The following is a 26,231-nucleotide window of genomic DNA, read 5'->3' on the forward strand; positions in this document are numbered from 1 at the left end:
AATCCAATGATGTCAACAGTCTTTGAAGAATGTCACTCTGTTTAGGATTGCACTGTTAAAAACCTGTCACAATTCTGCCACTCTGTTCAGTGAGGTTTACTCCCAGAAAAAGGACTGCAGTGTTAGGGATTAATCTTTTCTGGTCAAAGGAATCCTTACAAGCCAGTGTGGTGTAGTAGTTAGGTATATCAGATTAGGATGAGGGAGAGCCAGCATTGAATCCCAACTCTGCTATGAAAGCTTGCTGGGGGACCTTGGGCCAGTCTCACTCACTCAGCCTAATCTACCTCATTGTGAGAATAATATGGAGAAGAGGAGAATGATGTAAACTGCTTTCAGTTTCTATTGGAGAGAAAAGTGTGGTATAAATAAATGTATGGTTTATAAAGCATACTGTGGCTTTCTACTATGGTCAGATAGCTTAAAGAAAACAACATATATATTTAAATTTCTTTATTAAAGCAGTAATCAGATGCATATACATAGTTTAATGTTATACTAGTAGCACATAAAGTGATCAACAATGTCCCCTGAATCTTTTTGTCATGTCAACTCATTATCAAGATTTCAGTCACAAGTTTTCTACCTGCATCAGAAAAGTCATATTGCCAATTTGAATGTAGCTGCCATACTGGAATCCAAGATGACAGTTCATAATTTAGATTTAGATCAATATTTCAGCCTCTACTACAGTTAGATAATAACTGTACATGTTATAAACTGAGATTAACTGTAATATTATGATAGGGTTAAAGATGGCTGCCACAAACGTTTTGTTATTTGATATCCTAAAGGTTTGCAAAATTGCTAACTCAGTTCTGTTCTGTTTTAGATTACCTCAACATAGTTTTTAAAGGTGTCAGAACTCATATATAAGGTTGTGCTAGTTTCTACCAATTCTTTTTTCGGCCTAGAGATGGTTCCTGAGGATCCATTCTCTCTCTCTGGCTGAGAGTGGCACACTGGCACATAAGGATCAGGACTTGGGAGAGTCTTCAAAAAAAAGTGCCAGTACTCAGTACCGGTGAATTCCACCCCACCCACCACCCACCTCACCATGGAAAGATCTGCTGGAGATTGCCAGTAAGAGCCTTATTACTCTTAAGCAAACATTACAATGGAACAAATAACATTACTGAGTTCAGCAAAGCCTTGGAGATACCAGGTATGCATCCTATGCCTCACAGTAGGTTCAAAGCCAACAATTAACCAAATTACACCTCCTGGAATTGTACAAATAAATAAGGCATAAATTTGGCATAAGGTAGTTTCTCAGATACCTGTAGCAGTACTGAGAAGACTAATATATTGTGCTTAATGGTGATATTGTATTATTAAGGCTACTTAATTGAGTAATATTAAGTGATATTGTTGTTATATTCCTGGGAGTAGAAAAGCCATAATTTAAATCGAATAAAGTGGGATTTACTTCCAAGGAGACCTGTTTAGGACTGTTTCCTTAGTAACATGAATTTTGACACAAAAAGACTGCCTCTACCTGAAACACAGTTTCCCCTTTTTGACAATAAGTTGCCAACAATTTTATCCTTCTTTTTGCCTCTAACAAAAAAAGTAACATTTTTCATCATCTTCCAATGGCAGCTGGAAAGCCAATCCAAATGATTTAATCTAGAAAGAAAAGAGAGGAAGAAATTACCATAAGAAGAAAGCAATGTAAATATTGAAAGCAAAATCAAAGGAACAATATTTGTTTGATTTTTAAATCGTAAAGTTGTAATTTCAGCCTTTGGAGCAATTTGGATGACAGTAAAATGGAATACTCATTCACTTTCAGTCTGTACATAATTTTTTACACTCAGCATCTGATGACACTGGAACTCAAATTATAGCAAAGACAGACTGCCCCCCCGCCCAAACATATTGTAAGGAAGGGAAGCCAAGGTTACTAGTACCGGAGCCTAGACCAGTGCCTTCAACTTGCTCCTCCCTTGCATTAAATACATTGATGCTGAAAGACTCCTTTCTTTGCAAAAACAGGCCCCACAAAGTCTTTTAATGTTTAAAGTCAGGGGTAGACTTCAGGGAAATTTCCCAGTGGGCAGCTGCCCTAGAAGGCCATTGGTGGCAAGAAGCATGCAGAGCCAAGCTCCAGTGACTCTTCCAGTGCCTTGGAGGCCCCTTGGCTTGGGCCCTTCAATGGCAATGACTGTTGTCAGTTCACCAATTGCTTCCTCCTGCACTGTCTCCTGTTTGTGGGGGAAGGCCATCAGTGAGCCAATGCCCATTGTTGGTCCTGCTGAGCGGACTGAACTTGCAGCACCAGCTTGTTGTGCAACAGGGGCCACTCAGCTTGGCTTGTTCCAGGGCCATTTTAACTTCCTAGTCTACCCCATTCAAAGTGCTTGACTACTTACAGAAGTCAGTATGTGACACATCTGAATTTAACAAAGTCACATGCTCAGTAATTAATCTTTTAAATCAGTATTTTATATTTTTTGCATATGTTTGCCTTGAGTCTCAACAATAAAAGTAGACGATAAATGAAGTAAATAAACAAAACACTTGATTTCATATATAAGATTAGCTACCTTGTCATAGGATGTTTTTTAAAAAATTCAATAACTATGGAGTAAGAGACACAAGATCCATCATGCATGAGATATTAGCCATGGGCAACCTCTGGAGGCAGGCTGGGGTGGCAGAGTAGCGAGCAGATGATTGCCAGGAAACACCATCTGTCTCCAAGGCAGTTTTTACATCATTGGAGCCAAGTTTAATTAGACCCATGTATTCAGTGTCAGAATTTTGAAAAAAAATAAAATGACATTTTGGTAAAATTTAATAAAAGCAAATATACTAACAGCACAAACCAATGCAGGCTTACTCCAGTCTAAGACCACTGAAATTAATGCACATAGACTAAAGTAATTCTGCATATGATTACACTGGATTGCATTAAATGTTTGGCTTTTCAAAAAATTATCATGTTTTACACTAGTTTCTGACAATCAATAGGCTTTGGCTCAGGTGAGTTTCTCCTAACAGTTCCAAAAAGTCAAAGATACGTGTCTCTCTGCATGAGACATATAAGATGTCTCGTGTAGAGAGACACGTATCTTTGACTTTTTGGAACTGTTAGGAGAAACTCACCTGAACCAAAGCCTATTGATTATCAGAAACGAGTGTACAACATGATAATTTAAAACATGATAATAATAAAAAAAATGCTGATGCTCAAGTGAAGGAGATGCCAGAAAGGGTAGTTTAAAAAGATAGAGCCCAAGGCTCTGTCATTTTCACCTCTCTACAGAAAGGTAGTTTAGCTGGCAGAGATGGCTCCTCAGAGGGTTTGTTAATTTGATCTTCACCTCTGGGAATATAGGAATTGGATACCTTCACTGCGGTTAACTAACACGGCAAACTGACTCCACACCAAAAGGAGATGTTTACATTTACAAGCAAAGGAATGTTTTGATTGCCTTCACACTAATTGCACCCTGTCCTCTTGATGTGATATATGTCCCCTTATTTCCCCTCCCCTCCTCTTCTGTATTTGACCAGTTCAGATCAGGCATCTGATGAAGAGAACTTGATTCTCGAAAGCTTATGCTACAATAAAATAAAATTGGTTAGTCTTAAAGGTGCTACTGGACTCTTTTTGATTTCACCTCTGGGAAGGCTCTGTCAATTTCACAGCTCCTTCAGGACTGGAAGATGAAATTAACAAAGCCTCTGAGGAGCACTCTCTGCTAGCTTTATCTTTTTAAACTATCCTAGTGTAGAGAGGTGAAACTGACAGACCCTTTGGCTCTGTCTTTAAACTATGCTTCCTGCTTAACATTGTATCTCCCTTCACTTGGGCATCCTTGTGTAGGATGTCTCATGTAGAAAGACTCTACAAAGAAGTCTTTTGAACAAATATAGCAAGGCTTTCAGTCAGTGGTGCCAAGATGGAAATGGAAACTAGGCCCTCTTTCCTGACCTCAATAAGCAAGGGACGTGACAATAGGCATTCCCTCAGATGTTCTGGATAATGCATTTGAGGCCATTTCCACATAGATTATTTTGATGCTGTTGGGAAGTGGACCTTTTTCCTGGTTCCCTACAACATTGTGGTAGGCTGGCTGCTGTGTGCGGGAAATGTCTGGATTCTCCCAGTCCTGCTCATACAGTAGCCATTTCCCCTGCCCTAGCTTCTGCAGTAGCAATCGTTCACCCTGCATGTCACCTGGGGACTTTTAAAAGTTTTGTTTAAAATCAGCTATTGACATATCAGTATAATATCTATCAGTGTGTCTGTCACCAGCTTTAAAAAAAATTACCTCAGGAGGGGTGAGGAATTACCACCATGGGGACAGGGGCAGGGAAAATGTGGAGAAAGCTGCCATCTGGAAGCCCCATTGCCACTGCACTGCATCAGCAGCTGTGGCAACACCAGGGGTTCAACAGGAAAGCACTGTCATGAGGAAAAGGCCTGAGTTTAAGAGTCTTCCTAAAAGACAAATTTGATGTCAAGCTGGCATCACAGTGCTGGAAGCATCACAGGGACCACATGGCTCTGCTTCCTACAGGGCTGCTTTAACATTCCACTCCACCCCTGGAGAACAATGACAAAATCCCAAGTTATGGAATGCTCTCGCTGTCGTGTACCAAGAAAATTGAAATAATAGTAACGCTGGCCATGGCACTGAGCAGACCCACAACCTGCTTTGTCTTCTTCACCCTCATTTTCCTCTTCATCTTCCCCCTCTTCTTCCACAGCAGTATTTTCTTCTTCCTGAAGAAAGGCTTCATCCTGGATCTGTCATTGGTAAGATGAGAGATGCTCTTTACTGACCATTTTAGGAAACGGTCTTAGTAACTGTCTATGGCCATTTTTAGTAACAGATGGTTTTAACCTTTCAGAATGTGACACTGTGGCAATCACCCCCAAAGTCCTGCCTATTCTCCAGGACTCTGAACCAATCCTTGTGATTTAAGCCTTAAGTTAATTATGCCTTATGCAAATTGAAGTGATTGCCAGCCCCTGGAACGCCACTGGATAGGAAGGAAACTTGTTTTAGTGAAATAAACATCCTGTTAAAGTCCCATCAACTCTAACTTTCCATGTACAGGTTCTATAACCAGACTCTCTCTGAGTGGTACTTGAATAGTAAGCTTGTCAGCTGTGGCAAAAAGGTTACAGTTGACTCTTGAATGCTGAGGAACCCCGTCTGGGGAAAAAAGAATCCGATCTCCCCTTAGTGGTTGTGTTTGGTAACTAATGCTCAGTTTCAATGCCTTTACTCCTAGTGGGAAGAGTTGAGAGTAGGTTGTACATTCTTACCAAAGAATTTCATACTAAACCTTTACTGTGTTGCACCTTTTATAGTCTGTTAATAAATGTTTGTTGTTCATCTTCATTGGTGCACCACAATGTAAAAGTTTTACAGTTTTATCTGGGAACTTGTTTTGTTTTGTAGAAGAAGAAGAAGCTACACATGCTACATTTACTGTTTGTGGAGAATCTCCAGAGAAGGACATGATAGATCTCCATAGGTATAAAAGGTTTTTGTCATTGCACAACTTTTTAAATAAACCCAACATTCCTGAGCTTATGATGTCCTGCACTGTGATTTCTAGTTGTATGACAAGAGTCATTTCACTGCCATGATTTAGTATGTGCAAAATTCCGCACAGATTTGGGGCAAACTTTGGAGAGTGCAGGATACATGTGTCTTAAAACAAACTGAGCACTTTCATTTACTTTTTAAAAAGTAAAATTGATAGCCCTTGTACTGTTAAGAAGATTTGGGGCTCAACACTCAGGTGCATTATCTCCTTTTGGACATTTCTGGAGGCAGAGAACATTTATTCCTGCAGAAACCAAGAATGGACCGACCACTTTAAGAGCTATGCAGACTTTCTCAGCCTTAGTTCATAAGGCTTAGGATGTGCTTGAAACTTCTACTTCTGGCTCTAAATAAAAAGATTTGTTGGGGTTAAGTTAGCATCTTACACAAGCACAACTTGAAAATTAATACAATCTAAAAAGTGTCTAGGGATTACATTACCACCACTCTCTCTGCCCCATGATCCAAAACCTTCCTTTCTGCTTCTAGCTGCTCCACAATAGTTTTCTGTAGCAATGGTGCATTTGCTCCTCTTACAACCGCTACTAACTCTCCTCCCTGAAAGGAAGCAGAAATAACCAATTTTACTTACAAATATAATTCATGCCAACAGTTCAGATGTCAGTGCACAATCATGGGCTCAGTTCAGATGTCATGCACAATCATGGGCTAATTAAATTAATCAATGTGACTGTCAACTCCTCTAAATGTGGTTAGTCAGAGACAGGATACATCATCAGAAATCATGCCTTGAAATTGATTTATTAGCCACAATTAGTCTTAATTATGGTTTTGCATGATGTATGAATATGACCATTTTAGTTTAATCCTTGCTTGTTCCCCAAGGCTGCCATCACCATAATGAAAAATACCAGTCAGGAATCTTCAGGTGAGACAGGGAAAGAGCAAAGTTGATAAGACCAGCATTGATCAAGGCAAACCAGGATTTGAATTATCATCCGCAAGTCAAATCTTAAATTAATCATGTTTAAAATGAACACAAGTTCTTAGAAAGAATTTCCAAATTGCAAATGTGAAGTCAGAATTTGGTACTAACTTACAGCATAAAACAGAAATGTAGGCTCACATTTCCCATGATATTTCTCTAGGGCATCGATTGAATCTACTTCAGCCTAAATAAAAAAATAAACATCATAGTTTATTCAAAGCAAATGTTCACATTGTGACTACAGGGGTACCATTTAAGTAAGACAGAGCTATTTCCCACCCAGTGTTTAATACTTGCTGTTTATTATGCTTCAGAATCTTTGTCCATTTAAATGTTACTTTAACTCATTTGTGTGATACTTGCACAAACCTTCTCTACAAGCTAAAACTAAATTAACAGTAATTTCCTTTTCCCAGGGACCCCTGTGAATTATAGCTCTGTGAAACTGAGATAGTGGTTTCTAACAAAGATCACAGAGAGATATCTCTAACTGTGTGTGTGTGTGTTATGTACTGTCAAGTCACTTTCAACTTATAGTGACCCTATGAATGAAAGATCTTCAAAATGTCCTATCATTAACAGACTTGCTAGCTCAGATCTTGCAAACTGGAGAATGTGGCTTCCTTTATTGTCCAGCCATCTCATTTTGGGTTTTCCTCTTTTCCTAGCATTATTGTCTTTTCCAGTGAGTCTTGTCTTCTCATGATGTGACCAAAGTACGATAGCTTCAGTGTCATCATTTTAGCTTCTAGGGAGAATTCATAATACCTAAGATTCTTTGAGGAAGGTCATGACAATTTAATGCAATAGAAACCCCATCTAGTAGTAGATGTGCTCTCAGCACAGTTTAACCCAGAGCATACTAGAGGTATGCCCTTTACCTTTACCTTTATATTAGAGGTACACCCAAATAAATTCTACTGTTTATGATCATCATCATTGGATATAATAGGTTGGATTCTATTACTACTTTCTGCTAGTTTAAAAAGATTTTCACAAGCATAAGAGGATGTGCTGGTAAAAGAAGGAAAGAGGAGGATTTTGTTCACTTCCTCCTCACTGCAGGCAACTATGTTGTGTAGCTTTTTACCCAATATTGCTTTCTTGACAGTCACTCACAGGTGACTATTGGAGAAAGGGAAGGTGAAAAAAATCCATCTCTTGCCCATGCCCTCTGATGGCAGTGTATATGATCCAACCCAATTAATAAAGCTAGTATGTGTAGTGTGCTAGCTGCTAAACATGTACAACATGTTATAGACAGCTGGTGCAGAATGCAGTGGCGCATGTTATCACAGGATTGCCGATGCGTGAGCATATAATGCTGGCACTGCATCAGCTGCACTGGTTACCGGTGGAGTACCGAATCAGGTTCGAGCTTTTGGTACGAACCTATAAAGCCCTATGTGGACTGGGACCGGCGTATCTGTGGGACCACTTCTCCCCATATGAACCCCAGAGGACTCTTCACTCTAGTGAGAAACATCTGCTAAAGGTCCCTGTTCCCAGGGAGGCCTGCCTGGCATCAACCAAGGCCAGGGCTTTTTCGGTCCTGGCCCCAGTCTGGTGGAACGCTCTGTCTAATGAGACCAAGGCCCAGCAGGATTGGTTATCTTTCTGCCAAGCCTGCAAGACAGAGCTGTTCCGCCAGGCATATGGGCGGTGTTAGGTGGACCCCCCCCCCGGCTGGTTGATGGTGGAATAGGCCCTCCCTACTACCAATACCCCCATTTAGTAATCTCCTTTACCGCTAAAATGCTCTGGAGACAGTTATGGTTTGGTCGGTTGGATTTTGTGCTGCTATGTTCATGTTTATATGTATTTTAAATTGTGTAATTTTTGATGTTTTTATGGTTTTTAACTTATATTAATTGTCTTATGTATTTTAACTTGTACGTGTTTGTAATCTGCCCTGAGCCTGCTGGTGTGGAGAGGGCAGAATATAAATCGAAAACAAACAAACAAACAATAGTGCTCCTTACTTTGTAGGGGAAAGATGGTAGCATAAGAAGGGATGGCACACAAGAGATCATCAGGTCCTCCAGACTTTTTTTTGGTCACTGAGAGTGGATTATAGAGAGGGAAACGGCGTCTCCTATACTCTGCCTCTCCACAGTTTGCAAAGTTTGGCCTGTGACTCCAATTAAAATGTCATGTCTACTCCCTCCAAACTCTGGTCTTTCGTTTATCAATGCTGGCAATAATATTTATCCTGGTGGGGATGGCAGGAGCTTCAGTGATCCAAAGTGTTGTTGTACAACATGTTATAGACCTGTGAAGACTGGATCAATGTGCTGGGGAAGCGCTCATTCATGCAACGCAGAAGCACATGTACCCTTTCACTGATATACTTTATACATTTGAAGCTACCTCTTACCACAGCAAAATGCAGAAGGTCATCCCCATGCTCATTTCTTATTTTCCTGAAGAGGCTGATTACGGTTTTACATGGGCCGCACCAGCACTGATAAACATCTACCACTGCAAAGAGATCAAACTGTCTCAGGAGGATTCCAAATTGCCACATGTCAGAGCATACCACATTTACAATGCCGTCCTAAGCAGGTCTTCTCAGAATCCTACTCAGGTCTATTCAATTCAATTCTGTTCTTAGGATTATGCCACACATAATAAATGTTATTGTTATTTGTTTATGTATTTACAGTCCACTTTTCTCATCTTCCAGGCTAAATGGAAGAAAGCATTTTTTGCAGCTCCATTAATGTGTTTCTCCAGTAGTAATGCGGGGTCCTATATAACTACTAGGTTCCTGACCAAATCAGCAAAGGTCAGCCAAACCCCTCAAAAGTGGGAAGCACAATGGCCTTCAAGACCTCAGTCTTCCTAGCCAGCATTCCCTCCATCTTGTCAGAGTTCAGTTTCAATTTGTTCATTCTCGGCTATTTAACCACAGTCAGACTGTGGCTCAAGACATCTACCACATCCCCAAAAGATTTTGATAGAGATATAGAGCTGGGTGTCATTAGTATAGTCATGGCATCCAATTCCAAAACTATGAATGATTTCTCTTAAAGGCTTTACACAGATACTGAATAGCATGGGAGATAAGACTGTCCTATGGAACCCCACAGGATAAATCCCATAATGATGATAACTGCTCTCTAATGGCAACCCTTTGAGTCCAGTCCATACATAAGAAATGATGTAAACCAATTCAAGGCACATATCCTGGTACCTACTTCAGCCTCCAAATGTTTCAACAAGATAGCATGGTCTGCTGTATCAAAGGCAGCGGATAAATCCAGTAGGAGCAACACAGAGGCTTGGCCATTGTCTACAATCAGATGGAGGTCACCAACTAAAGTCACCAGTGCTGCCTCTGTTACATACCCTGGCCTGAAGCCAGACTGAAAAGCATCCAGAGCACCTGAGTTATCCAAGAAGTTGATCCATGACTGCTTTTTCAATTACCTTGCCCAGAAAGGGCAAGTTAGAGATAGGGCAATAAGCAGCCATATCACTTTTCTGCAGAGACATTTTTTAAAGCAGGAGATGGATGACCACCTCTTTGAGTGGGTAAGGGAAGGTGTCCTGAGTCAGTGGTTGATTTATGATAGACATCAATGACTGATTTATGTGGTCCTTCGATCATATGATTACCAATGTCTTGTAACTTCACTGAATCTTCCAAAACAACTCTATAAATCTCTCTTGTGAAAAGTTTTTGCTAGTGCTCGGGGGATAGGTATGATAGTTTTAGAGACAGCATGTGGTACTGCAGGAAGATTCCTGATTGCCAATATTTCTCCAAAAATGCTCCTTGTGTGTTGCAGCTGAATGGCAAAGAGGTTTCCCTGAATGGAGTTATGAAAGCTGCCATCTGGACTTAGTTGAAAGGCTGGCCTACATGTTATAGACCCATGTGGTAGTTGCTGTTGGTGAAGTTGGTGCAGAGTACCACAGCTCGGTTATTATTAGGAGCTAGGTGGACTGTGCATATTAGCCTCATTCTGCAGTCATTCCACTGGCTGCCCATCAGTTACTAGGTTCAATTCAAGATATTAGTTATCACATACAAGGTCTTGAACCCTTATCTGCAGGGCTACCATTCCCCTATGCTCCGCCATGGCAGTTTTGCTCACTAGAGCAGAGCCTTCTGTAGATGCCACCCTGCAATGGGCAAAATCAGCAACTTCCTGTACATGTTCATTCTCAGTAGTGTTCCCCCACCTTATGGAACGGCTTGCCTGGTAAGGTTAAGACGGATCCCATTCTCCTGGCTTTCTGCAAACTATGCAAAACTTGAGTTATTCAGGAGGGTTTTTAACACAGATAATAGGGCAGGTCAGGAACAAAATGGTTCAAAAAGATGCTTTGGTAAAGGAATAAGACCCGTGGATTATGCTACTTTGTACTTTTTGTTGCTGCTAGTATGCTAATTTTGGTAGCCTCCTTATACAATGTGTAGATCAGCCTTTTGGTTCATAACTAAAGGAAAAGTGTTTCAGTTAAGATTAGATAATAATATCAAACTGATAACAGTATCATTGAGCTAGAAAGTACAAAAGAATCAACATTTCTTCACTATTTCATCTTCTAACCTGATCTATATATTGTCAGTATATATTAATACCTCTGAGTAGCAGCATGGGAGATGGGCTCTGTTATATTTGTGGCAAAAGGCTTACCTATCAGTCCTCTGGAACATAGGACCTCTTCCCAAAGTTCCTGATTATTGACAACCATCTGTGTGTAAATTAAACAACAAGAAATAGTTCAACAATGCAAAACAGCCTTACTCTCTGAAAAGCAGAGATCCTGAGAACTTGGCAAAAATGCAATTGACATTCTAATATGCCTTGATTGCAATGTCTATTTTGTTTGTGTCAAGTTCAGCACTTTAACTGAGAGCCTCGTTGATTTGCAGTATTTTCTGGTTCTTGGGATGGCTATTTAACAAGGGCCTCGTGCAGGAGGCATGAGTTGAAGGGCAAGTGCATAAGGGCCTTTGGTCCGTGGCTTTTAGCCTGGGGTGTGCAGCTGGGGGACAGATATCACTTGCATGAGGTGGAGGACATGAGAAGACATAAGAACATAGGAAGAGCTCCACTGTTTATGTACTGCTTCTGGGATGTATGCAACACCTGCTGGACACTGCTTGCTTAAATATACCATGGTTGTAGCCCTATGTTGTCTGAGCTGAGGCCTCCAATATGTTTGATATTTGAATATGTGGTTGTGGGTTACACTCCTGAGCTTTCTCCCTTGGAACAAAATGTCTGGTGACTTTACTATTCAAGTGCAGATGGGTGCTGGTAGATATGGGGGTGGGACTTACCAAAGGCGACCAGTATCAAGCAACAATACTCGCTGTTTATCTAACCTCTCTAGCGTTCCACCTGCCAACAATGGGGCCACTTCCATCACCACCACCACATTAATATGATGCAATACCCGATCTGTTAGGAAGAAGGTTGCATGCATTACTGAGATATTGCATAAAGAGGAAATTGATGTGGCTTGCCTAACAGAGACACAGCTGCAGGAAAACAACATGGTCTGTCTGTCCCAACTAACTCCCCCAGCTATGTGGTTCTACACCAACCTCGCTATGGTAGCCAGAGAGGAAAGGTTGCTATTATTCTTCGTGAGTCCTTCAGTTTCCGCAGACTTCCAGCACAAGCTATAGCTGGTATTGACTGTATGCTCCTGTCTCTGGGATTAAAGATTTGCTATCCTTCTTGTTTACAGACTGCCCGGCTCCCCAATAAGCACCCTTTCTGAATTAGCAGAACTGCTAGCAGATATCATGTTGGAGACACCTAGACTTATTGTTCTGGGGGACTTCAACATCTATGCTGAGTGTTCCAAATCAGGTCCAACCCAGAATTTATAGCTTCCCTGGCAACCCTGGGTTTCTCTCAAATAGTGACAGGTCCTACACATGAAATAAGCCATACCTTGGATTTAATATTTTGTACTGAGCCTTTGAGGGAAAGCCTTGTATCAGTTTTGGAGATTTGGCCTGAACTGTGGTCAGACCATCATCTACTGAAGGCAAAAGTGAATATGGCCCCAACATCCCAGAAAATGGGGGGGGGGGGGTTCCAGCGAAAATGATTTGCACACAAAGGCTCATGGATCCTTCTAGATTCCAAAATGTCTTGGGAGATTTTAGAATTCCAGACATATGTTCTATGGACGCTGCTGTAGGAGCGTGGAACGTGAAGCTCCTTAAAGCTATTGACACCACTGCTCCTTGTTGACCCCTACAGCCCTTGGGATGGAAGCCAGCCCCATGATTTACCATGGAGCTGGCTGACCTAAATTGGGTTGGAAGATGCCTAGAGAGACACTGGTGGAACACTCACGTGGAAGCTGATAGAGTGTGTAACAGAACTAACTGGAGGACCTATGAAGCAGAACTGAAAGGGGCAAAGAAAGGTTATTTCTTGGCAACCATTACGTTAGCTGACCGGACACTGGTACGGTCTTATAGTAAGACCTACCTAGGGGTGATAAAGGCGGCGAAATCCAATTATTTTTCTGCTTTGATCGCGTCCGCAGATAATCGCCCGGCCGCCCTGTTTAGGGTGACCCACTCCCTACTTCACCAGGGAAAGTGGGAAGACCCTTTGCAGGGCAGGGCTGAGGATTTTGTCCAATATCTGCACGACAAGATCGCTCAGATTTGGGAGGGTCTGGACTCTGACTGGGTGGGTATAGATGGGGGGACAGAGGTGGGTCTTGTGAAGGTCATCTGGGAAGACTTTGACCCTGTGACTCCCGAGGACATGGACAGGATACTGGGTAGGCTTAGCGCTGCTACATGTTTATTGGACCCATGTCCCTCCTGGCTGGTGGTGGCCTCCCGGGAGGTCACACGAGGCTGGCTCCAGGGAATTATTAATGCTTCTTTGCGAGAGGGTTTCTTCCCAACGGCCCTAAAAGAGGTGTTGGTGAGGCCCCTCCTCAAGAAGCCTTCCCTGGATCCGGCTGTATTAGCAAACTATCGTCCAGTCTCTAACCTTCGTTTTGTGGCGAAGGTTGTTGAGAGTGTGGTGGCGCAACAACTTCCCCAGCATCTGGAGGAAGATGTCTATTTGGATCCGTATCAGTCGGGCTTCAGGCCTGGGCACAGTACGGAAACGGCATTGATCGCATTGGTTGATGATCTCTGGAGGGCTCGGGACAGGGGTTGCTCCTCTGTCCTGGTCCTATTAGACCTCTCAGCGGCTTTTGACACCATTGACCATGGTATCATGCTGCGGCGGTTGGAGGGGCTGGGAGTGGGGGGCACTGTGTTGCGATGGTTCTCCTCCTTCCTCTCTGACCGCTCGCAGTTTTTGCTGACAGGGGGGCAGAGGTCGACCCAGAGGCACCTCACTTGTGGGGTGCCGCAGGGGTCGGTCCTCTCGCCCCTTCTGTTTAACATCTATGTGAAGCTGCTGGGTGAGATCATCCGTGGTTTTGGGGTAAAGTACCATCAGTATGCTGATGATACTCAGTTGTACATCTCTACCCTGGATCACCCCAATGATGCCCTTAACGTGATGTCCCGGTGCCTAGAGGCCGTGCGGATCTGGATGGGGAGAAGCAGGCTCAGACTCAACCTTTCCAAGACTGAGTGGCTGTGGTTTCCGGCGCCCCGTTATAGCCAGCTGGTTCCATTGCTGACTATCGGGGGCGAGATTTTGGCCCCCACAGAGAGGGTTCGCAACTTGGGTGTCCTCCTGGATGCGCGGCTGTCATTAGAAGATCATGTGTCGGCCGTGGCCAGGGGGGCTTTTTATCAGGTTCGCCTGGTTCACCAGTTGCATCCCTTTCTGGATCGGGACGCCTTGCGCACAGTCACCCATGCCCTCGTTTCCTCCCATCTGGACTACTGTAACACTCTCTATATGGGGCTCCCCTTGAGGACCTCCCAGAGGCTGCAATTAGTGCAGAATGCGGCCGCGCGGGTGATTATGGGAGCAACTCGGCGCGCCCACGTAACACCTCTCCTGCGCGAGCTGCTTTGGCTTCCGGTGGTCTTCCGGGTGCACTTCAAGGTGCTGGCTACCATCTTTAGAGTGTTCCATGGCTTAGGGCCTAGGTATTTACGAGACCGCCTGCTGCTACCAATAGCCTCCCACAGGCCGGTACGCTCCCACAGAGAGGGCCTCCTCAGGGTGCCATCGGTCAAACAATGTCGGCTGGTGACCCCCAGGGGGAGAGCCTTCTCTGTCAGGGCACCTGCCCTCTGGAATGAATTGCCCCCGGAGATACGTATGGTCCCTGACCTACACACCTTTCGCCATGCCCTTAAGACGTTATTATTCCAACAAGCGGGGCTGGCCTAAATGTGTTTTAATTGAGTTGTCCTGTTTCTGAGTTAAACTATTTAATATGTTTATATTTTATATTCTTATTGTTTTATATTTGTATGTTTTATTTTTGCTGTACACCGCCCTGAGTCCTTTGGGAGATGGGCGGTATAAAAATTCAATTAAAGTTAAAGTTAGTTCACAACCATTCCTATTTTTAAAGGTATCCCAATACTTTCTAACCTCTAAATCTGAACCTTTACAGTCTCAAGAAAAGGCAATTCACTGTGAGGCCTTTGCTAAGTTTTTTATTGATAAAATAGCATGGATATGCTCTGATCTAGATGCTAGCTGTAATACAGAGAAGATGGAAGAAATGTCTGGATCACATATGGGCTGCCTTGAACCAGTTACAATGACAGATCTTAACAGGATCCTGCCATCTATGAAAGCCACTAGTGCACTGGATCCTTGCCCATCTTGGTTGTTAAAATCAAGTAAAGACCACATAAATGAACCACTGAGGTCTATTGTAAATCAATTGCTAACTCAGGGCATGTCTCCCTGTCCACTAATTAAAAAACCATCAACAAAAATTATGTGGCCAATTATCACCCAGTCTTTAATATGCCTTTTCTGGGCAAAGTGATTGAGAGAGCAATAGCTGACCAACTCCAGATCTTCTTGGATAACTCCAGCACTCTGGACCCTTTTCAGTCTGGATTCAGACAGGTCATGGGACAGAGATGGCCCTAATAGCCTTAGTAGATGATCTCCATCTGAATATAGACAAAGGCCATGCCTCCTTATTGCTCCTCTTGGATCTATCTGCAGCCTTTGACACAGTAGACCACACCATCCTGTTGTGGCATGTAGAGGCAGAAGTGGGCATTAAAAGATGTGCCTTGGACTGGTTTAAATAGTTTCTCATGGAATGGACTCAGAGGGTTGCTGTTGGAGATCAGCTATCTCCAGAATGGGAACTATCACGCGGGGCTCCACAGGGTGCAATCTTATCTCCCACATTATTAAACCTCTGCATAAAGGCTTTAGGAGAACTCATTCGCAGCTATGGAATGGGATGTCATCAATGACACCCAACTCTGTATCTCACTATCAGGTCCCCACAAGATGCAGTAGAAATTTTGGGTCGCTGCCTGACAGCTGTGGTCAAATGGCTGAAAATGAACAAATAGAAATTGAACCCAGACAAGATGGAAGTGATACTTGTTGGGAAGGCAGAGATCTTGAAGGTCATTGTACTCTCTACTTTCAATGGAGTTCATGTGACCCTTGCAGATTCAGTTAAGAGTCTAAGGGTTATACTGGATCCAGCACAACTACTAGAAAAACAAGGCAGCCAAAAAAAAAACGCTTTCTACAACCTCACTCTAGCTTGGAAGATGGCTTCCTACCTCGACATGGCCAACCTGGATCCATGCTATGGTAGCATCAAGACTTGACTACTGTAATGCACTATATTTAGATCTCCCGTCTAAGTTAACTAGGAGACTCCAGTTGGTGCAAAACACTGTGGTTCAACTGCTATCAGGAGCAAGCAAGAACATGAATATCACTCCCATCCTGCAGTCATCTCACTGGCTACCTATCACTTACCATGCTCAGTTTAAGATACTGGTTATCACATACAAAGCTCTTCATGGCCTTGGTCCAGCATACCTATGGGACCACCTCTCCCCCCGTGTTCCTCCACAGTAGCTTCATTCATCTGAACAGGGTCTCCAGCAGGTGCCACTCTGCACATGGGCAAAATCAACAGCTGCCTGCATATGTGCATTCTCTGTGGTAGCCCCCTACCATGTGGAATGGCCTGCCCAAGGAGGGGAGGAGGGCCCTCACTCTCCTGGCTTTCCATAAACGATGCAAAACTGAATTATTCAAAAGGGCTTTTTACCCAGATACTCTTTTACTCTTGCAGGACTGTGAAATCCACTGTCTGTTTAAATTTTTGCTTTTAGCTGTATGTTATTTATTGTATATTGTATTGTGTTTTAATCAGGTTGTGATCCGCTCTGAGCCTGCATTGTGGGGAGAGTGGACTATAAGTCTAACAGACAGGCAGGCAGGCAGGCAGGCAGACAGACAGACAGACAGAAGGGCTATATCATAGGGAGGGGGTCTCAGATTGTTTCACTAACAAGTTAGGGACCATAGACTTCACCATTATCTTACCTTATGTCCTATCTGTTGCTTTAAGTATCTGTTCCTATGTGCAGCTAGCTGGGAAGTCACTGTTAATGTATGCTCACAATTTACAGGCTTTTTAAGATTATATCCTAGAATTATCATGGGCAGGTCATATGCCATTTAAAATAAATTCTGTAGTGTGTGTAATATGCTGCTTGTTTTCTGTGCTGTTGGTCACATTCATTAGCCAGCAGCATTCATCATGCTGGTGCAGGCTCAGAACTCTCTGGATCAGAATACAATTCCCTGCCCGCAGAGCAAGAATATGTAAATCCAATTAATACAGATGAACACAAGCATGTTCAACTTTGGGAGTCAAACAGGGAGTCAAATTGGGCAAGACTAAAACACCAGAAAGATAAACAAGAAAAGCACCACTTTAGATTTTCTCCTGTCTGGTGAAAATGGATGGAGAAGGGAGACAGCCATAACAAGGTAACTGCGATCCAGACACAATCACAGCTGAGTTACCCAACACATATGCACAAAGTATGCCCCACGAATGTGTCTTGCAATATGGGCGTGACTGTCTGTTTTAGACTTTATTGTACTGACTGATATGTTTTAATCTAATTTATGCTCTCTGTATTTATTGTATTTATTACTGCCTGTGCTCTGCTCTGAGTCCACTTGCGGGGAGAGTGGAATATAAATTTAATAAAACAAATAAATAAAAATAATATTTGCAACCTGGAGTGAGTGGCATTGAGTCAGCCAGGCAAAATGGACACGGCTACTTTCCCTTGCTGCAGAAATTAAACATATCTTCTAAGCTGCTTTTTTAACTTATAACAAAGATGATGATGCATTGGGGATGTACACACACAAAAGTACACACTCAAAACATTTTTGACCAATTTCAAATGTCTGAAAAACAATTTAAATATTGTTCAAAGTTTTGAGAGTCCTGCTTACAGTTTGCAAACGAAATGCAGTTCAAATAGAGGAGTGGTCAAGCATTCCTTCTGAAAAGAGATTTGATTGATTAATAGGGGTGCAAAACTAAACTCAGAAATTCAGGTATTGGTTGATTAAATTTATAATCTGCTCTCTCCATGAACGGGCTCAGAGCGGATTACATCAGTATTAAAATTTGAGAGTCCTACACCAAACTGGCTCTCAGTCAATTTAAAGGATATTTCAATAAACAGTGTGATAGGATATATAAATGCAAATCTGCAAAGCTTTAAAATTAGTACCAAAATAGTAAGGAGTCCAGTAGCACCTTTGAGACTAACCAACTTTACTGTAGTCTTAAAGGTGCTACTGGACTCTACTATTTTGCTACTACAGACTAACATGGCTAACTCCTCTGCCATGTCTTAAAAATTAGTTGAAATCTAATACACAGAGTTGAAGAAATGCTGAAACACAGTATTAGCAAATAGCAATTCTAAGACTAACATATTAAACCACATAGTACGATCCTCAGTACGATCATAACTAAAGAGCAAAAGATATTAGATAGTAGCATATAGTCTATTGTCCCTCTCTCTTTGAGACCGCTACCTTACATTGCAGCTCTCCTATCTGCGTAACATTGTAAAGCAAGGTAAAATACTATATTGATCTCTTCACAGAGCAGATTATGTCATCCTCCATACTGTGTTACATGGAAGTTGTAAAATTGCAGTGCTATTCATAATGGACTCTGTGGGATTACTTTTGAGAAAAAATGTGTAAAGCTACACTACAGAACTATCTCATATAAAAGGTGATTCTGGAAGATTCACAAGCTGCTATGTAAGCAATGGCTTGAATGGATCTGTGTAAATTATCTTCATAAATAAATTTCAGTAAGTGAACCATACTTCTGTGTTAGTGTAGGTTCACTTTAATTGTCCTTCAATCCATTCAACAATCCTAAATGTATTTATTTATGTTAATTATTTTCCTTTGTCTTTCTCATAAAGGCCCAAGGCAGCTTAAAATATATATACCACCATGACACATCTAAAACAATTAAGAGAACAAAAATATACAAATATACAAAAATATACAAATATACCACTTCCCAGTAACAAAACCTCACAAGAGCTAAGTTATCAGTAGTTAAAACAGAATTAATAAATTTGTTTAGAGGTCAACAGAAAGTCTTTTAAAAATAGACTGCTTTACAAGATTTCCTGAAAGCCACCAGGCAAGGTACTGTTCTAACTTGCTCTGGCAGAGTATAACAAAGATTGGAGAAGAAACAGAGAAAGCCTGTAATCGGCCTGAACAGGACTGAGAGAGCAAGCCTAAGTGGGTCTACTCAGAAGTAAGCCATATTTTATTCGATGGGGTTTACTCCCAGGGAAGTGTTCTTAGGATTGCAGACTGAATATCCCCTTGGGATGGCACAGAGAATAACAGCAGTTGTAAGCATAAGGGAGAGTCAGTTCTAGGCTCTTTGGAAGCACTGTTCTAGAAATTACTGCTCAAGGGCACTTATTTCTCAGTAAGCATGTTTACGTAGGTTTAATGTACATTACTCTTGTGAGTCTGAACAAAACAATGAACCTCAAAACTTTTAACTGGCATAGTACCATGATTTATTTACAGCAAAGCACTTCTGTAGAGTCAGATGAGAGTATTTCCAGTGAACTCAATAGGTCTACTTTAATGTAAATACTTAGTAGAATTGAAATAATCATTTGCTTTTTCTGGCCACTTGATGGCAGGATTTAGAGAGATTATATCCAATATGGATTCATTTTTTTAAAAAAAAGCCTTCACAAATATATTCCTGCAGAGTCTTATTTGAAGAGGCTTCCTCAAATATGCTTTGTTAATGAACATGTGCACTATATATAGATACATATTCAAATATTAACCATATTTTAATGCAGAAAATATCACCATGATTATATTGGCCACTCTCCAGAGAAGCAAAGTCCAACTGTAGCACTACATCAGCCAATATGTTTCAACTAATTATTACATTAATTTGGCTAAATAGCCTCTTTAAGAAGGTTATTTAATGTTTATCTGAAAACAAACAATCATGGAATAGTAGCTTTGTAATTATTGTTCATCTCAACATTGAGCCTCTGGTTCTCATGCTACCTTATTCTACAATATATATCACACAGTGACAGTTACTTCCTCTCCCCCTCCCCCCACCAGCCCACTTCTTTGTGATTGGCCACTCTTATCTATCCAACCACTCCCTCTTCCCTTCTTTCCATCCCTCCCACTCCTGCCTTCCCTCTCCCTCTCCCTCTCCTTTTTCTTTTTTTTTTCTAAACCCAGCACTGGACAGAAACACCAAAAGTTTGCAAGTGTGCAGGAGGTGCAGGATTCCCCATAGCTTTCATTGCTTTAATTACTCTCATTTTGCTGTGTCTGTAGGAGTTGGAATATTGTATGAGGAAGAACAGAGCCTGAATCAGCCAATCAGATAAACGAAGAGGGAGCTGAGCGGGAGAAATTCTTGAAATAGGGGCCCCTTCGGCATTTCACCAATGAAAAAAAATTAAAGGACAAGCACTGTGATGCCAGCAATGATGCCATTGGTGACAACAGCACCAGCGCGCTTCAATTCGGATTTATTTGAGTACAGAACAAAATAAATAAAGCAACTCCACCATTACATGGGAAAGATATGGAGGAAATACGGCCAAGCCGATTGCATTGGTTTCAGCTTGACTGTCTGAAAAATGAGGAGTAAGTTTGGAGTGCAGAAGGGGCTATAGATTTAAAAATTATTATTTGTTACAAGTTTATCCTGCATTCTACCAAAGATCTCAGTACAGCATACATGTTCCTCACAATGTCATAAAGTAGATTAACAACAGGCCCAATGTCATCCAGTAAACTTTGTGTGTGAGCTGGAATTTGGACCCAGATTTCCAGTCCAATACTATACTGGCTCTCTCCCCTGTTTCATCAGCATTATTTGATGCAACCTTGAACAAAATTCACCCTCTCCATACTACCAAGATAGACATCGGTGCGGGGAATATTTGCTTTTCTTACTGACCTGCAAAGGTAATTCTTTCTTCCTGCTCACCATTGTTCTGTCAAAAAAAAAAAAACACCATGTTGCTACATAATATTATAAAACAATCTAAAATACCACATAAATATCATCAGTGGTACACAACACCAACAATGTCATTTGATAATTTAAACACTATTGCAGTAGCTATTACAGGCAGTATATGTCACACTATCTCGAATAGCTGTAAGTGTGTGAGATTTAATTCATTGTTTAAATTAACCAATTAGCAATCTTTTATTGACTAGAAATGCCCCAATTAAGTAAACAGTATTTTAATTAATTAATTATACACACACACACACACACATTATTTTACCCTAACCTGGATAGCCCAGGCAAGCCCAGTTTCATCAGATCTCGGAAGCTAGGTAGGGTCAGCCTTACTTAGTATTTGGATGGGAGAACTCCAAGGAAGACCAGGGTTGCAGAGACAGGCAGTGGCAAAGCACCTCTGTTAGTCCCTTGCCATGAAAACCCTACTAGGGCCACTTCCCCCCCCCCATATTATTTTAAAGTGTTAAATTATTTTTAATTCAGATGCTACAAAAACTGTGGGTGGCATTTATGTGTATTTATTCTCCCTTCTGTGTCAGACAGCAAGGAATGCTTCCTCTAAAACAGTTACTGCAACACAAGTATTCTTTTTAATGAGAATTAGTCTTAAGGATTGCCTTCTCCCATATGTATCTACCTGTTCACACAGGTCACCTTCAGAGGCTCTGTTTCAGAAGCCCTTGACACATGAGGTGAGACAGCTGGCAACCTGTAGAAGGGCTTTCTCAGTTGTGGCACCAAAACTTTGTAACTCACAGGGAGATTCATCCCTTCCCCTCTATTGCTGTCTTCCACCAGTGGGTGAAGACTTTTTTGTTTGGTTTGGTATACTGCCAAATTGTTGTTAGCCATGGTTGTTGTGGGTTTTCCGGGCTGTATTGCCGTGGTCTTGGCATTGTAGTTCCTGACGTTTCGCCAGCAGCTGTGGCTGGCATCTTCAGAGGTGTAGCACCAAAAGACAGAGATCTCTCAGTGTCACAGTGTGGAAAAGATGTAGGTCATTTGTATCTACTCAGGAGAGGTGGGGTTGAGCTGAGTCATCCTGTAAGAGTTTCCCAGGGTGTGGAATGCTAATGGCGGGAGGCTTCACTGTATCCTGAGGAGGTTCTTTTGCATATGGATTGGTACCTGATGTGCTAATCTTCTCTGCAGGGCTATTGTCGGGGATAGAATGTTTTGTTAGCCTGGTGTTTTTCAGAACTGGAAACCATGCTCTGTTCATTCTTAAGGTTTCTTCTTTCCTGTTGAAGTTTTGCTTATGCTTGTGAATTTCAATGGCTTCCCTGTGCAGTCTGACAAAGTAGCTGGAAGTGTTGTCCAGTATTTTGGTGTCCTGGAATAAGATACTGTGCCCTGTTTGAGTTAGGCTATGTTCAGCCACTGCTGATTTTTCAGGTTGTCCAAGTCTGCAGTATCTTTCATGTTCTTTTATTCTTGTCTGGATGCTACGCTTTGTGGTCCCGATGTAAACTTGTCCACAGCTGCAGGGTATACGGTATACTCCTGCAGAGGTGAGGGGGTCTCTACTGTCTTTTGCTGATCGTAGCATCTGTTGTATTTTTCGGGTGGGTCTGAATACTGCTTGAAGGTTATGCTTTTTCATAAGCTTTCCCATCTGATCGGTAATTCCTTTGATATATGGCAAAAACACTTTTCCTGTAGGAGACTGTTTTTCCTTGGTTGTTTGATTCATCCTGGGTTTGATTGCGTCAGGAACTACAATGCCAAGACCACGGCAATACAGCCCGGAAAACCCACAACAACCATTGTTCTCCGGCCGTGAAAGCCTTCGACAATACATTGTTGTTAGCCATCTTCCCCGTTCTTTGTGTTGTATGTTTGTGTGGCTATATTTATTGAATTGTTTTAATGCTATTTTAAATGTTTTAAATTTAAAATATTTCAAAATGCTGTTTTAAATTTTTGATGTTTTAATGTTTACTGTCTTAGGGACTCTTTTGGGTGGAAAGTTGGCTTACAAAAATTTTACATAGATAAATAAGTAATAGTCTTATATTCGTGTGCAAATATATGCAGAGTTTATTAATTCATTGAATTGATTAAAACTCAGACAATTTATCAACTAAGATTTCATTAATTAGGTAACATCTATAAGTATCTAGGTCTAACTTTTAGTGAGACCCTGAAATGGGATGCCCATATAAAGCTTATAAAAGCCTCAGTGCTCAAGACAATAGGAGCAATAATGAGATTTTACTGTTCTAAGGGTGGTTTCTTGATACCACCGGCCACAAAGCTTTTTGTTTCCAAGGTCATTACTCATTAACTGTATGGAATTGAGATCTGGGGATGGAAGGAACCAACACTTAGCAATTTGGAAATAATTCAAAAAATTTTCATGAGAAAATTTCATGTTCATGTTCTAGCTCTACCAAAAGGGACACCAGCAGCCTTGCTAAGGGCAGAACTTGATCTCCCTTCAATCAGAGCACGTGCACATTTAGCAATTCTCAAATTGCAGAAAAAATACCAACTAACGGACCCTGGTTCCTTCAGTAATTTGAGTTACCTGAGCTATCACCAGCTGCAAAATAAGGATAAAACCCAGATGAATTACTCCAGCCTTCAGGAAGCAATGTTGACTTAAGGGAATGGGTTTACAAAGAGGATGCCCTAATTGATAAATTTTTAATCAGTAAAACAAAATTTGCTCCATAGTATAAAACCTTCAAAAAAGACCATACTAGAGTGCGTTATCTGACTGACATCACAGTCTATAAGCTCAGGGTAGCATTTACGTCATTACGCTTCCAGTCTATGCCAACTGAGATGCTACTTGGGCAATTCCAAAAAAATCCCATTGATCAGTGTATATGTATCTGTGGAACCTCAATTGAAGATTTACCACACTATATTTTACACTATCCCCTATACCCAAGGAGAAAATTTCTTGCGAATATTTTATCTGGTCTCCATCTTCTGTCTGATTTTGATACACTAAATTTTAAACTTTCAGATATAGACCCTTTTATTTTGAACAGGATGGCCCTCTATGCCCTGGCTGCTAGGAAAATAAGGGCAAATGTGGCAACCAGGGAAGTAAACATCTGATATAGATCGTCTTATAAGCTGCTAGAAATTATTGGTTTCAATGTTGTTAACTTTTACATTTTAGGTAAAATGCATTTTATAATAATTTTATTTATATGTATATAATTATATCTGTATTCTTGTATTTTTTTGCTTTTAATGGTTTTGGATTGTGAAGTCCTATGGCCATATACAATAAATTCATTCATTCATAATTTGGTAACATTCTCAGTATATGCTAAAGAAAAATAAAAATACATCCTTGAACAAGAACAGTAAAATTAGTAGAGTTTTGCTTCTGCGCCAAAGAAGCAGAGTTCTGTGTGCATGCTTTTTTGCTTCCACATAAGGAGCCAAGAGAGGAGGACTGCAGCCAGAGGTCAACAGCAACAGAACTATGGCATTCTCTTAAACTCTTGTGTCCCTCTTTTCTGCTATATGAGGTGTTTATTCTCTGCAGATGTCCCTTAGTTTTTGCTGATGGGACTCTGCTATATTTCATCATACAAAAGCTAGATCTCAAAATGTTGACCACTCTTTTCTCTGGCAACATGGAAAGGGTGGTAGAGTGAGGAAGAAGTTGGGGCAAAAGGGAGAGGAGGCTGGACAAATATAGCTGTGGTGGCACAGAGCTCCAGCTGTGAAGATAACAGAAGGAAGGCATTTAAAAAAGTCAGGGAGCAGTGTAGCACATTCAGGAGAAGCAGAGGTGGCCTGGGGAAACATAGTGGTGTGTAACACAAATCAAGGTCACATTTTTAGCAGAAGCAAAAAGGGAAATGGGTAACAACTTGCATGTTTATTGTGCTAAAAACGCATTTGGGCAGGGGGGGGACACTCAACACAGCACAAAAGATAAAATGTAGTTGGAGATACCATAGGTTACTGATCAGTAACAAGAGAACTCTTGACATGCCGGCCACACCACAGAAAGAGATGCAAAGATCAAGTCCTTGCTGCCGTGGAAAGAAAGGGGAGATACTTAAACGGTGAGAGACTACGGATGGGGCTAGGAGAATAATCGGAGGAAGCGATCCGTTCCTCCTCTTAAGACCCGGCGAAAACTCTACCTTGCCCGGCTGCGGGGCAGAACATACCTATTCCCGAGATCAGCAATGCCTCCCTTGCAAAACGGCCGAAGCGTCTCTGGTTTCCATGGCAGCAAGACCGTCCAATGGGAAATGGCTTTGCCCCATTCCTTATTCTCCGCCCTCAAATAAACAGGACCCGCGTGGCACGTTAAACAAAATTGTATTCCAATGTAAACTTTCGTGGACTGCAGCACGTAGAACTACATCCCCTCGCCATGTCTACTCTTGGAATTAGTCTCTGCCCTGGCTGAGATTTTCGGACCCTCCCTGTGCGACCAGATGGCCGCTCTTCTCCCTCTAATTACCTCGAGGGAATGGGATGTATACATGGCAAGGAACTGAAGAGGAAGAAAGAATGGATTTGACAGCTTCCTGGAGAATGGAGGCTTAAAAACACCGTCTGCACTTCAAAAGCGGCAAAACAACTGGGAAAAATCAATAAATGTTCCCACGTTTCCCAAGGTGGTGGTTTATTTAGGGAAGGGGTAAAAGCCGGAACAGTCTGCAAAGGGCCGGAACGAGCATTTAAACAAATAGTGGTACCAGAAACAACAGTGGGACGTGTTAAAGTCTCTGGAGAACAATATTTTAGAAATGAAAACATGGCAATATCAAGTTTTTATTAACCCTTTCCCTGCCAAAATGCTACTGGAACAGGCCAGAAGGGGCACTAAAGAAAAGCTACTGCCACAAAAAACAGTGGGAAGCAGTAGACACTGCAGAACAAGATTTTAGAAGTGAAAACACTGAGCTGGCATGCTCTTATTAACCCTTTCTCTACCCAAATGCTCCCAGAACACCACAGAAAAGGCTGGAAAGGGCACTAAAGAAATGCTAGTACCACAAGAAACAGTGGAAAACATTAACAACGCTGGAGAGCAATATTTTAGAAATGAAAATATGGAAATATCAAATTTTTATTAACCCTTTCCTTGACAAAATGCTCCCGGAACACCACAGAACGGGCCAGAACAGGCACTAAATAAATGCTAGTACCACAAAAAAATGGGAAGCATTAAAGACTCTGCAGAACAATGTTTTAGAAATGAAAAC

At 41.6% G+C, this 26,231-nt stretch overlaps 1 protein-coding gene across 3 annotated transcripts; it reads right to left on the reverse strand.

The window, feature by feature from the left end:
- Positions 1-438: 438 nt before the first annotated feature.
- NME9 (NME/NM23 family member 9) lies at positions 439-25,221 on the reverse strand. 3 transcript variants are annotated; one of them, XM_054983796.1, is made up of 8 exons: positions 25,185-25,221; positions 20,962-20,998; positions 11,172-11,229; positions 8,900-9,003; positions 6,635-6,706; positions 6,015-6,131; positions 4,666-4,762; positions 439-1,629 (listed from the first exon to the last, which is right to left on the reverse strand). In XM_054983796.1, the coding sequence occupies exons 2-8, from the start codon at positions 20,992-20,994 to the stop codon at positions 1,625-1,627; spliced, it is 486 nt and encodes a 161-aa protein (XP_054839771.1). In that variant the 5' UTR covers positions 20,995-20,998; positions 25,185-25,221; the 3' UTR covers positions 439-1,624. The 3 variants fall into 3 exon arrangements, with proteins under 3 accessions (XP_054839771.1, XP_054839772.1, XP_054839773.1); XM_054983797.1 differs by lacking the exon at positions 25,185-25,221 and adding an exon at positions 17,913-17,962 and having other exon boundaries at positions 20,962-20,996; XM_054983798.1 differs by lacking the exons at positions 20,962-20,998; positions 25,185-25,221 and adding an exon at positions 11,822-11,830.
- Between the last annotated feature and the right edge of the window lie 1,010 nt (positions 25,222-26,231).

Source organism: Eublepharis macularius, chromosome 6 (genome assembly GCF_028583425.1).
Source record: "Eublepharis macularius isolate TG4126 chromosome 6, MPM_Emac_v1.0, whole genome shotgun sequence".
NCBI classification, from domain to species: Eukaryota; Metazoa; Chordata; class Lepidosauria; order Squamata; family Eublepharidae; genus Eublepharis; species Eublepharis macularius.